Here is a 12,144-nt window from a genome sequence, read left to right as displayed (position 1 = left end):
GCTAGCTAACAGGTCTCTGTAATCAGCTGAGCTAGCTCTGTGAATGAGAATTAAAGCTGTGTGTTTACAGCCTGTAAGATAAAGATGGTCGAGTCCCATTTCCACGTTCAGCTGACAGCTGTGCTGGATGTGCTCATGAAAACAGCGGTGTCAGACATCTGTGCTCTGGCGGAGAGCTGGTTTAAATCCCTGCACATGGAAATAGAGAAAAGTAAAAAGGAGAACGAAGATTTAAGACAAAAGCTGCAGAGCATGGAGCAGCAAAAACACCAAGCTGCAGCTCAAACAGCTGAGGTGGAGATTAAAGCGGCCAAAGAGGAGAAAGAGGACGCTGGGAGTGAAGTGAGAGAGACAGACGGTTAGTGGGTTCAACATTAAACCTCTCCCTGACACACACTGGTCATGATTTGTTTATTATACAGAGGGAGTCCAGTTTTCTGTCACTCCGGCTGTATCTTAAATATCTTCCCTACAGTCTGTAGTGCACTACACAGGGCATGGAATGGATTGAGACGGTCTCAAGTGGCCGAGGATTTCTGATCACTTTGTTGCCACTTTAATGAGCAGTATCAGTAATACTGCTACAGTGGTGCTTGAAAGTTTGTGAACCCTTTAGAATTTTCTATATTTCTGCATAAATATGACCTAAAACATCATCAGATTTTCACACAAGTCCTCAAAGTAGATAAAGGATAATTCCGCCCCAGATCACCAGATTTAGAAAAATGTTCGCCACTGACCATCTCAGATTTGCTTCATACCTTCTGGAAATATTGTCAGTGTGCCCAATAAATAGTGTACAAAATTTTAGGCTTGTACCTTCATTAGTTTCTGAGATATAGGGGCTTTTAAAAAAAAAAGGGGGCGTGCCCCCAATTTCACTGTTAAAACGCATGCTGTAGAAAACGGATCCAAGTTCCATACCGGTAAGTCTCATCTCATTATCTGTAGCCGCTTTATCCTGTCCTACAGGGTCGCAGGCAAGCTGGAGCCTATCCCAGCTGACTACGGGTGAAAGGCGGGGTACACCCTGGACAAGTCGCCAGGTCATCACAGGGCTGACACATAGACACAGACAACCATTCACACTCACATTCACACCTACGCTCAATTTAGAGTCACCAGTTAACCTAACCTGCATGTCTTTGGACTGTGGGGGAAACCGGAGCACCCGGAGGAAACCCACGCGGACACGGGGAGAACATGCAAACTCCACACAGAAAGGCCCTCGCCGGCCCCGGGGCTCGAACCCGGACCTTCTTGCTGTGAGGCGACAGCGCTAACCACTACACCACCGTGCCGCCTTTCCATAAGTCATTATTTTTAAACCATTCCTGCAAGATACATTAAATTTTCAAGGATTGTTCTTCAATGCCAGATGCCTTTAAATACTAAAATAGAAAGTTCACAGTTCAATATTTGCCAAGTTACGGCTTGCTGAAAATCATAAAAAAAATGTGCTTTGCAGCAACTTTTAACCCCCCCCCCCCCCCCCCCCCCCCATCTCCACATTAAAGCACACCAGATCTTTCAAATGTTCTTATTTATTACTCATGTTATAGTACACTTTAGGAAACTAGGTATGTGTTCAAAAGAAATCAAACTTTCTGATTTATTAGGCTTTAAAAAAAAAAAAAAATTTGCACCTATAATTCAAATGCATATTACAAATGTATGACAAGGTCTACCATAAAAACAATTATACCACTGGAAAGAGCTTGTTCTGATTAGCAAATGCACAAAATATGAAGTTGGTACCCTAAACCAAACTATAAATATTAAGGTATCAAGTACGGCATGTGGCGGCACAGTGGTGTAGTGGTTAGCGCTGTCGCCTCACAGCAAGAAGGTCCGGGTTCGAGCCCCGTGGCCGGCGAGGGCCTTTCTGTGTGGAGTTTGCATGTTCTCCCCGTGTCCGCGTGGGTTTCCTCCGGGTGCTCCGGTTTCCCCCACAGTCCAAAGACATGCAGGTTAGGTTAACTGGTGACTCTAAATTGACCATAGGTGTGAATGTGAGTGTGAATGGTTGTCTGTGTCTATGTGTCAGCCCTGTGATGACCTGGCAACTTGTCCAGGGTGTACCCCGCCTTTCGCCCGTAGTCAGCTGGGATAGGCTCCAGCTTGCCTGCAACCCTGTAGAAGGATAAAGCGGCTAGAGATAATGAGATGAGATGAGTACGGCATGTTTTACGATAGACGGAAATGCTATTTTAAGGCATATAATCTACTTGGATGCATCCAGAGATGCATAAACACTGAAAAACCACAAAATTCATGAGGCTTTTTATCACTATCCCTTAGAAGCACATATTTGAACTTCCATTTGCCAGCCAGATACATCCTCAGCTGAAAAAGGTCATTTACTTCAGTGACGGATCAGCAGCCCAATACAAAAACTATAAAAATTTCACAAATCTAATAAAGCATCCAGACGATTTTGGACTTTTGGCAGAATGACATTTCTTTGCCACTTCTCATGGTAAATCGCCCTGTGATGCTATTGGAGGCACTGTAATTGGAGGCACTGTAACCAATCTGTTTTCCACCAAGTTGCTAATATCAGAGTACAGTGACTAAGTAATTTAAGGGTGACACATTATACCCTTTTCCCACAAGTTGATGCAGTTCTCTGAGGTCTTAATGAAATGTCTGTGACATGATTTGTCCAGGCGGCACGGTGGTGTAGTGGTTAGCGCTGTCGCCTCACAGCAAGAAGGTCCTGGGTTCGAGCCCCGGGGCCGGCGAGGGCCTTTCTGTGTGGAGTTTGCATGTTCTCCCCGTGTCCGCGTGGGTTTCCTCCGGGTGCTCCGGTTTCCCCCCACAGTCCAAAGACATGCAGGTTAGGTTAACTGGTGACTCTAAATTGACCGTAGGTGTGAATGTGAGTGTGAATGGTTGTATGTGTCAGCCCTGTGATGACCTGGCGACTTGTCCAGGGTGTACCCCGCCTTTCGCCCGTAGTCAGCTGGGATAGGCTGCAGCTTGCCTGCGACCCTGTAGAAGGATGAAGCGGCTGGAGATGATGAGATGAGATGATTTGTCCAAAATATGACAAGGATAAAGCACCACAGCTCCCTTCTCACCCTGTCTAAACAAACGATTTGAGTTCCTGTAAATGATAATGAGCCACTGCTCAGCCTGCCCCCCTTTTAAACTGGCCAGTCAGGGAGCCGTTTCCTTATGAATATTCATTCGTAAAGGCAGTTCTCAAGCCCTGAGTGGTGAGTCTCAGATAAGGGGGGTGGTACAATTCTAACGGAGAAAGGGGAGCCAAATCTGAACGGCTTGTTGAAGCATGTTTTGTGAAATGGACAGGACAAAAGAAACCGCCTGTGTCTTACTTCAGAGTTTGTGGGTTGGTAGAAACTCTCGATACCCAAATATTTGTGCACAAGGACCGAGAGTATCCCCCTCCTCCCTGCAATATGTCCCCTTTAAGGTTCAAATGTTCATAAGGTCGTGAGTTTAAATCCCAGCACTGCCACTGTTGTGCCCTTAAATAAAACCCTGTATCATGACTGAGCCTGTGCTCTGACTCTAGCTTTCTAACAAACTAGGATATACAAAAAAAAAATCACTGTACTTTTTATGAGGGCTGATTATCAACTAATACACTATATGGCCAGAAGTTTGTGGACATGTGGCCATTACACCCCTATACAGTATGTGTATTCTCTGAACTGTTGGAAACGCACCATTTTATTGGATGTCTCCATGCTGTAGTGTTACAGTTTTGCTTCACTGGAACTCAGGGACCAGAACCTGTTTCAAGATGGACTGGGATGTTCAAGTGGCTGCGAGTCAGGTGTCCACATACTTTTGGCCATAGTGTGTCTGACACACATCCTCTCTCTCTTCTGCTCCTCGAACCTGCCTGATCCATCCTGGTGCCCTGTGTCTGGTTGGAGTCTCATCGCATTGGTCCTGTGTAGGGCGGCCCCATGTGGACAGTTGGGGGTCGCGCCTGGAGGACGCTCTGAACTCTTGCAGTGCTGCTTTTGTGGCTGGGGACTGCAGTTGACTTGCTGACTTTGGGACTGCGGTTGCCATGAACGGTTTTGCGCTCGGGTTTCCGTCGGTGGCCGGTTTATAGCATCAACGAAGCTGACTTTGTTAGGACTGTTAATGTTATAGTCATGTTGTCTGTTGCCCAAATGAGGATGGGTTCCCTTTTAAGTCTGGTTCCTCTCGAGGTTTCTTCATGTTGTCTGAGGGAATTTTTCCTTGTCACTGTCGCCACGGCGTGCTCATTGGGGATAGATTAGGGATAAAATTAGCTCATATCTTAAGTTGTTCAAATTCTGTAAAGCTGCTTTGCGACAATGTTTATTCTTAAAAGCGCGATACAAATAAACTTGACTTGAGACTCTTGCCCCCATCTAAGTTATAAAACATCACCAGCCCGTTGACATGCTTCAAGACAGTTTGTGTTCAGCTCTGGGAAAGAAAATGAAGAGACTACTTTTAATGGTGGTCATCGTTAAAAGTGTTTTTTTTTGTTTTTTTTTTTTCCTTCCATAGCTGTGTATGTATGTGTGTGTGTGTGTGTGTATATATATATATATATATATATATATATATATATATATATATATATATATATATATATATATATAATTTTTTTTTTTTACAAGATCCTTGTTGGATCAGGTGAGATCACATACATTTTAACATAAAACATGAATGGAAATCATGTAAAACATGATGTGATACTGATCAGCATATCACATTCTATAGTGTGGTGTTTTGGTTTATTTATTTTTAAATTAAAGAGAACATGAATAATTCATGGGTGGTACAGTGGTTAGCAGTGACTGGGGCCTTTCTGTGTGGCATTTAGCTACATGTTTACATGTAAATGCCTGTTTATCCTGTAGAGATGATGCTGGAATTTTAATTTCCCTGAGGGAACCCTCCCAAAGGGATCAATAAAGTTCTATCTACATTTCCTCCCACAATCCAAAAACATTAGGTCAACTGGCTATTCTAAGGCTACATCCACACGACAACGGCAACGAGATGTTATTTAAAAATATATCGCGTCCAAATGGGCAACAATCAGTAAAATATCAGGTCCATATGGCAACGCAACGCTTGCTGAAAACGATGCAATACACATGCCACACCTCTAGGGGCGCTGTAAGACGGTCCCTTCGGAGACACCAGAACAATAGAAGAAGTAAGGACGCATGCGCATAAACTATTATGCACGAGACTTCATATTAGCCACAAAGTCAGAAAAATCTGTTCGTAAAATTACATTATAATGACCAAATACAATGAAAAGTATTTTTCCAGTCTCACCTGTGAAAGGTAATCCCATGTGATCTCGTTTGGACGGCAAACCTGTTGGTACAGTTAAACGCAGCTAATCTTTATTCTCCGCTTTGACCTATCCAAAATGGCGGCGAGGATGACGTATGATTCTACGCGGAAGGCGGCGTCTTTAATGGTCCGGAATAAATTGAATGCTACATGTTGATGGATTAATTTCTTCTACGCCCTTTTTGAGGAATATATTGTAGGACTTAAACCAACATCTGAAGAGGTGAGACAGCTCCTTTTTTTTCCCTATTTTTGCTGGCGGGATTGACTCTGCCCTAAGGGCTATTCTCTCTCTCTCTCTCTCTCTCTCTCTCACTTTGCACCATTACACAATAAATATTTACAGTGGAAATATTTTGTAAGTGCGTTTCATGAACCAAGTTATAGGATTTGTTGACAACTCGCATCGAGTTCGTTACACTTCTACCCAGCGTGAAGCACTGACAGTCATGTGGTTGTGACGTCATCGTAAACAAATCCGTTCTACTCATCCAGACGACTTCACAACGGCAACGTTGCCAGATCTTTCCACTCTGGAACCCGTTCTCAAAAAGATTGCATTTTGGGCACCCAAAACGCCGGTGCCGTGTGGACGCCAGGCCTAAACGATAAGCAATTGTATCGGAGTCACCTGAATCCGTTGCCGTGTGGACAGGGCCTTATTGCCCATGAGTGTGAATGGTTGTTCATATGTGTTAGCCCTGCGATAGATTGGCGACCTGTCCAGGGTGTACCCCGCCTGTTACCCAGAGTCAGCTGGGATTGGCTCCAGTTTCCCCCGAGACCCTGATGGATAAGTGGAATGGATGGATGGATGGATGAATAATTTAGTCTCAGCTACTCAGAACAATGAAATGTTAAGTAACCAGTTAAATAACTGCCATTTTCCTTCCATGTGTAGATTCTGGCTGCACAGTGTTTGCAGGAACCTCTACAGAAGGTAAACACCACAGTAATCAGTGTTCATTTTGTCCACAAACACTTTTTTTTTTTAAATGGTTATAAAAATTCTAGTCAAGGCTATTTGTGAGAATACACTCAGTGTACACTGGATTGTGTCCTGCTGTTTTGATGTACAGTGGATATGAAAAGTGCACACACCCCGTTAAAATGATAGGTTTTTCTGATGTAAAAAAATGAGACCATGATAAATAATTTCAAAACTTTTCTCACCTTTAATGTGACCTATAACCTGTACAATTCAATTGAAAAACAAATAAAAAACGTACAATAAGCTGGTTGCATAAGCGTACACACCCTTAAACTAATACTTTGTTGAAGCACCTTTTGATTTAATTACAGCGTTCAGTCTTTTTGGGTCGGAGTCTATCAGCCTGCCACATCTAGACTTGGCAATATTTGCCCACTCTTCCTTGCAAAAGCGCTCCAAATCTGTCAGATCGTGAGGGCATCTCTTGTGCACAGCCCTCTTCAGGTCACCCCACAGATTTTCAATTGGATTTAGGTCTGGGCTCTGGCTGGCCCATTCCAAAACTTTTTTTTTTTTTTCTGGTGAAGCCATTCTTTTGTTGAGTTCAATGTATGCTCGGGGTCATTGTTGTGCTGAAAGATGAAATTCATCTTCATCTTTCTAGCAGACATCCGAAGGTTTTGGGCCAAAATTGACTGGTATTTAGTCCACCCTGACTAAAGCCCCTGTTCCAGCTGAAGAAAAACAACCCCAAAACATGATGATGCCACCAGCATGCTTCACCGTGGGGATGGTGATGTTTTTGCGCCAAACATACCTTTTGGAATTGTGGCCAAAAAGTTCAACCTTGGTTTCATCAGACCATAACACGTTTTCCCACATGCTTTTGGGAGATTTGATAAATTTTGCAAAAAAAAAAATGCAGCAGGGCCTGGATGTCTTTCTTTAGAAGAAAAAGCTTCCGTCTTGTGACCCTACCCCATAGTCTGGAAGTATGGAGAATACGGGAGATTGTTGTCACATGTAGTACACAACCAGCACTTGCCAGAAATTCCTGCAGCTCCTTCAGTGTTACTGTCGGCCTCTCGGCAGCCTCCCTGACCAGTTTTCATCTCGTCTTTTCATCGGTTTTGGAGGGACGTCCAGTTCTTGGTAAGGTCACTGTTGTCCCATATTTTCTCCACTTCTTGTTGACTGTCTTCACTGTGCTCCATGGTATATCTAATGCTGTGGAAATGTTTTTGTCCCCTTCTCCTGACTGATACCTTTCAACAATGAGATCCCTTTGATGCTTTGTAAGCTCTCTGCGAACCCTGGCTTTTGCTGGAAGATGCAACTGAGTAAATGTCTGAACTTTATTTGGGGTGAATCAGAGTCATTTTAACTGATGGAGGTGTGAACCCAAAAAGACTGAACGCTGTAATTAAATCAAAAGGCGCTTCAAGAAAGTATTAGTTTAAGGGTGTGCACACTTATGCAACCAGCTTATTGTATGTTTATGCCCCCCCCAAGGGACATAATTTTTCAGTTGAATTGTACAGGTTATAGGTCACATTAAAGGTGGGAAAAGTTTTGAAATTATTTGTGGTCTCAGGTTTTTTGATGTAAAAAAAAAAACCCAACAACATTATTTAAACAGGGTGTGTACACTTTGTATATCCACTGTACAGTCCCATAAACTTTTTTTTTTTATTTTTGGACACTACAGAATCTTTCCATTATCCTTGAACATAACTGATTTTGTTGACTTTGTTTTTCCAGATCTATCTGCCAGTGCACACCTATGGCTGCCGCCGCCTTCTGAGGAAGGTAAAATTATTTTCTCCATCTGTACACCAGCTTTTTTTTTTTTTTTGTTCTACAGTTCTTTTATGCAGAGCAATAATTCCTCCTGCTTTTTACAGAACAGAGAAAGAAGACCAGGTTTTGTCACATTTGTGTTAAAGAAGTGGGATGCCTCAAAAGCCATCTGGAGTGGCATAACCAAAAATTCAGATGCCATGTTTGTCACAAGAGGTTTCATAATCAAGTTGTCTTTTCAAGACACCTTAACATGCACACTGGCACTAAGCATGCTTGTGATGTGTGCAGGAAGACTTTTGGAAGTAAAAGTGGTCTGTTAAAACACATAAGTCACCACAAAAGAGACTTGGAAAAGTGCAAGGACTGTGACAAGGAGTTTCCTACGAAACAAACCCTGTATTCACACAGAGAAAAGACACACACAGTGCCAAAACGGTGTCCTTTTTGTGAACTCACCTTCTCCCGTAACAGCAACCTTAAGAAGCACCTGCAGAGGCATAGAGAGCTGTCCATATTTAACTAAAGCTCATATTTATGCTCTATGGACTGTTAAGTAACATCATTTTTCAATAAACAGACAGACAAATAAGACTGAATTGTTGTTTGGCTTTCTGTTACAATCAAATTATTATACTGGAAGCTGCTGGAGCACTGGATCTTCACAGGATCTGTAAACGTTTCTGATCTGACAGTAGATGATGTTTTCTGATGCTCTGTACCTTTTGAGAATGATCAGAAATTGTCCACACTGGAGAAGGTATGACAACTTTGTCTTCCAAACCAAATGAGCTGAGAGGAATGATGTGGACATGCACACTTTCTCAGGCCCTGTCAGCATTTAAGATTATTTCAGGGATCATGTGTACAGGATTTTATAGCATTATCTGGATTGTTAGCAAAGGAGATGTGGAGCCTCAGCGCCCTATTTAAATTTAATTAATTAATTTTTAATATAAATGCGTTTTCTTAAATTGGGTATTCTTAACCAAATCTGAAATAGTGTAATCTTCAGCTCATAAAGTCAAAACTTAAGTGCAGAAATGTGTATCCTTTGAGGGAAACCGTTAGAAACAACAGGTGGCATCTTTGCTGAAATTATAATCTAAACGGTGGGAAAAAAATTAATGTCAAATACTGCAGTGACTTTATTGTGGTCATAGAAATAAGCAGCAAGTAATCAGTCCTGAGGAAGCTACGTTTATATCCAACTAACTCTGGCCTTAGAAAGAAGACATGGTATGTAGTGACGACAAACAAAATACATTTCAGGAGATCCGGAATATCTCAAAAAGCTGATCTTTTCTGTGCTGGACGTGGTCTTTCTCAGAAAGAATAGAGAACCTCAGATTGAAGTCAGGTCCAATATCCAAAACAAGCAAAATGTGATTGGAATCTGTTGATCCCATTCTTACAAACGTGTATCTCAGCATTTATCTTCCTTTTAGTTAAATGTTGATATGGCAGTCATTTATTAATTGATTGTGTTTGTCCTGCAGAGAAGAACAGAAAATTTTCAGCATCTGAATCTGCAGGCAAAAGAACACACTCGGTAAGCATTTTCATGCTTTGAGAGAAGACAAATTACTGGGGGGGGGGGAGAAATACAGGAAGATAAACTAAACAATACTCAGATTCACAATACAACCAAACATTCCTGGCTTTTAAAGAAGGATGATTGAAACTATCCAAGTACTATTTTGTTAATCCTAAACAAATCAGATATTTCTGATAGCATTTTTTTTAAGTCCCCCCCACACACACACACACAAAAAAGTACATTATTGGACCTTTAGAGGTACAGTGGCTTGTCACTGGGGCAGTACCCTCTAAGGTACTTATTTGTATCCTTTATATACTGATTGGGAACATATGTACCTTTTTGGCCCTAAAAAGGTCCACATATTACCCTTTTCCACCAAATCAGTTCCAGGGCTGGTTCGGGGCTGGTGCTGGTTCACAACTCGTTCAACTTGCGAGCCAGCTGAGAACCAGTTTGCTTTTCCATAGCTCGCGGTGCTAAGCGGAGCCACGTCAGTTACGTCGCTACGTTTACATAAACCTTGGCGCGAATATCAAAGCAAAAACAACACGGAAGAAGCAGCAGCGGCAACGACAGCAGCAATAATAATGGATGACTTCGTGTTTGTACAGCTGCTGCTTCTTGTCGCTTAAAAATCGCGATCTTTCGCGGTCTTATTGTTGTTGGTCTTAACAACTCCGCCCCCCCCGCTGACGTAAGCGGTTCTTTCCTCTGGCCCAGCAGAGAGTTGGTGCTAGCCTGGAACCGGTTTTTCTGGCCCCAGAGCCAGTTCTTTGTCAGTGGAAACAGAAAACCCGGTTCCAAACTAAGCACTGGCCCCGAACCAGCCCTGGAACTGCTTTGGTGGAAAAGGGGCAACAGTTACCTTGAGGTCCAATCATGAGCCCTCGGGGGTACATTAGTGTAGATTGTACCTTGGGGAACAGAAACTGACTCCTTCTGTACCCCCGTTTCTAACAATACAGTGATTATTAGAATTGCACTAATAAGCAGTCCCCCCCCCCCCCCCCCCGAAGAAAAAAAAAAAAAAAAGGACATCTGGAAATTTGCTTAATTTTAGTACACAGAATTAGTAAGTCTGTTTGTGGCACTCTTGAACTTGCAGACTTGAGAAACACAAGACTTCAGGAACACGGTTAAACAGAGACAGATAATTTTGACATCAATTTTGTTTGCTCTACTTTTCTATTTCTTGACTGCAGAGATGGAACTGGACCCCAGTAGGCACAAAAGCAGAAATGATGGACAGATCTGTTCGAGAAAGAGTAAAGCAAAACCTAGATGGTAAGTGACTCAAACCACTGTACAATGAACATTTCTTCTGTTCATGTAAAAAAAAAAAAAAGTACACTTTTTAGCAAAAAGTCATTAAGATTCTCCATCCCCAACCTTGTGTAGTTTACTTTTCTGTTTATTTCTAGATCCAGAAATAAATAGTCCACATTATGCGCTCAGTAGTGAACTGGATACCGAATCGGAGAAATCTCAACCTTCTCTCCAAACGTCAGAGTGCAGCATCGAGCTTGGCTCACCCTATGAAAATGAGAGTGAAGAGTGTGTGGTGCTGGATGAAGTGTGTGAGGCTGGGAGTCCTCACCACAGAAGAGAAGAGGAGCAGTTTGATGTCTCCTGCTTATGGACACCAGAGCTGGAGCCAAATTCCCCTCATCTGCTTAGAGAAAATCAATCAGCCTTCACAAATGCAGACTGTAGAACGGCTTTGGATTTGGGCAAAGATTTCAGTTTGGCAGTGGCAGCCCAAAACAAACATTTGGGTTTTTCTAAAACAAGCTCGGTTTCTTTAGCGTGTGAGAAAGGGAGCACGTTTACTTGTAATATCTGTGGGAAAAATCTTTCAACAAAGAACTCACTTGCTTCCCACTACAGAGTGCACACTGGAGAGAAGCCGTTCATGTGTGCTCAGTGTGGAAAGGGTTTTGCCAAGAAATTTAACCTCGATATCCACTACAACATCCACACTGGTGCAAAACCTTACATGTGCACGCTCTGCCCCAAATCATTTGCTGATCCAAGTGCTTTTAGACGACACGAGTGGATACACACACGCAAATCACAACAAAACTGTAACTCTAAATACAAATTCAGGTGTAACACACGTGGGAAAGGTTTTCTATCGAAACCATCACTTGCTGCACATTCGCAGCTGCACACTGCAGAGAAGCGACACAGTGCACAAAAGCATTTATTCTAACGCTAAAGACTTTTTTTTTAAAAAGCAAAACAAACATTTACTTAGAATGTGTGTGACACAAAACAAACATGAGTCGATATTGTAAAAGTACACAACCTGTGTGTTCATAAGTCTCTACTCTAATTTTACAGATTAAATCTGCATTCATTTATCTTGTATGCATTTTGGAAAGGGATTTCCTGGAGTTTTCTTTATACCTGTGTATATAAACTTGGCAGTTACTGATACATGAATATTGGACATGAGATGCTCTTATTATACGTACAGGACACTTTTTCGATGGAATAAAAACGTATTCTATTCCCTTCTAGCAGGTTTCATTCATTTGGTTTG

At 42.3% G+C, this 12,144-nt stretch overlaps 1 protein-coding gene across 1 annotated transcript; it reads left to right on the top strand.

The window, feature by feature from the left end:
• Positions 1–12,144, top strand: LOC132887056 (zinc finger protein 239-like). Its single transcript, XM_060922386.1, has 6 exons — positions 1–358; positions 6,227–6,265; positions 8,018–8,065; positions 9,556–9,608; positions 10,802–10,883; positions 11,021–12,144. The coding sequence occupies exons 1-6, from the start codon at positions 85–87 to the stop codon at positions 11,809–11,811; spliced, it is 1,287 nt and encodes a 428-aa protein (XP_060778369.1). The 5' UTR covers positions 1–84; the 3' UTR covers positions 11,812–12,144.

This window comes from Neoarius graeffei, chromosome 5 (genome assembly GCF_027579695.1).
Source record: "Neoarius graeffei isolate fNeoGra1 chromosome 5, fNeoGra1.pri, whole genome shotgun sequence".
Lineage (NCBI taxonomy): Eukaryota > Metazoa > Chordata > Actinopteri > Siluriformes > Ariidae > Neoarius > Neoarius graeffei.
Note: the sequence above shows the minus strand (reverse complement) of the source record. Positions and strands in the feature narration are given on the sequence as shown.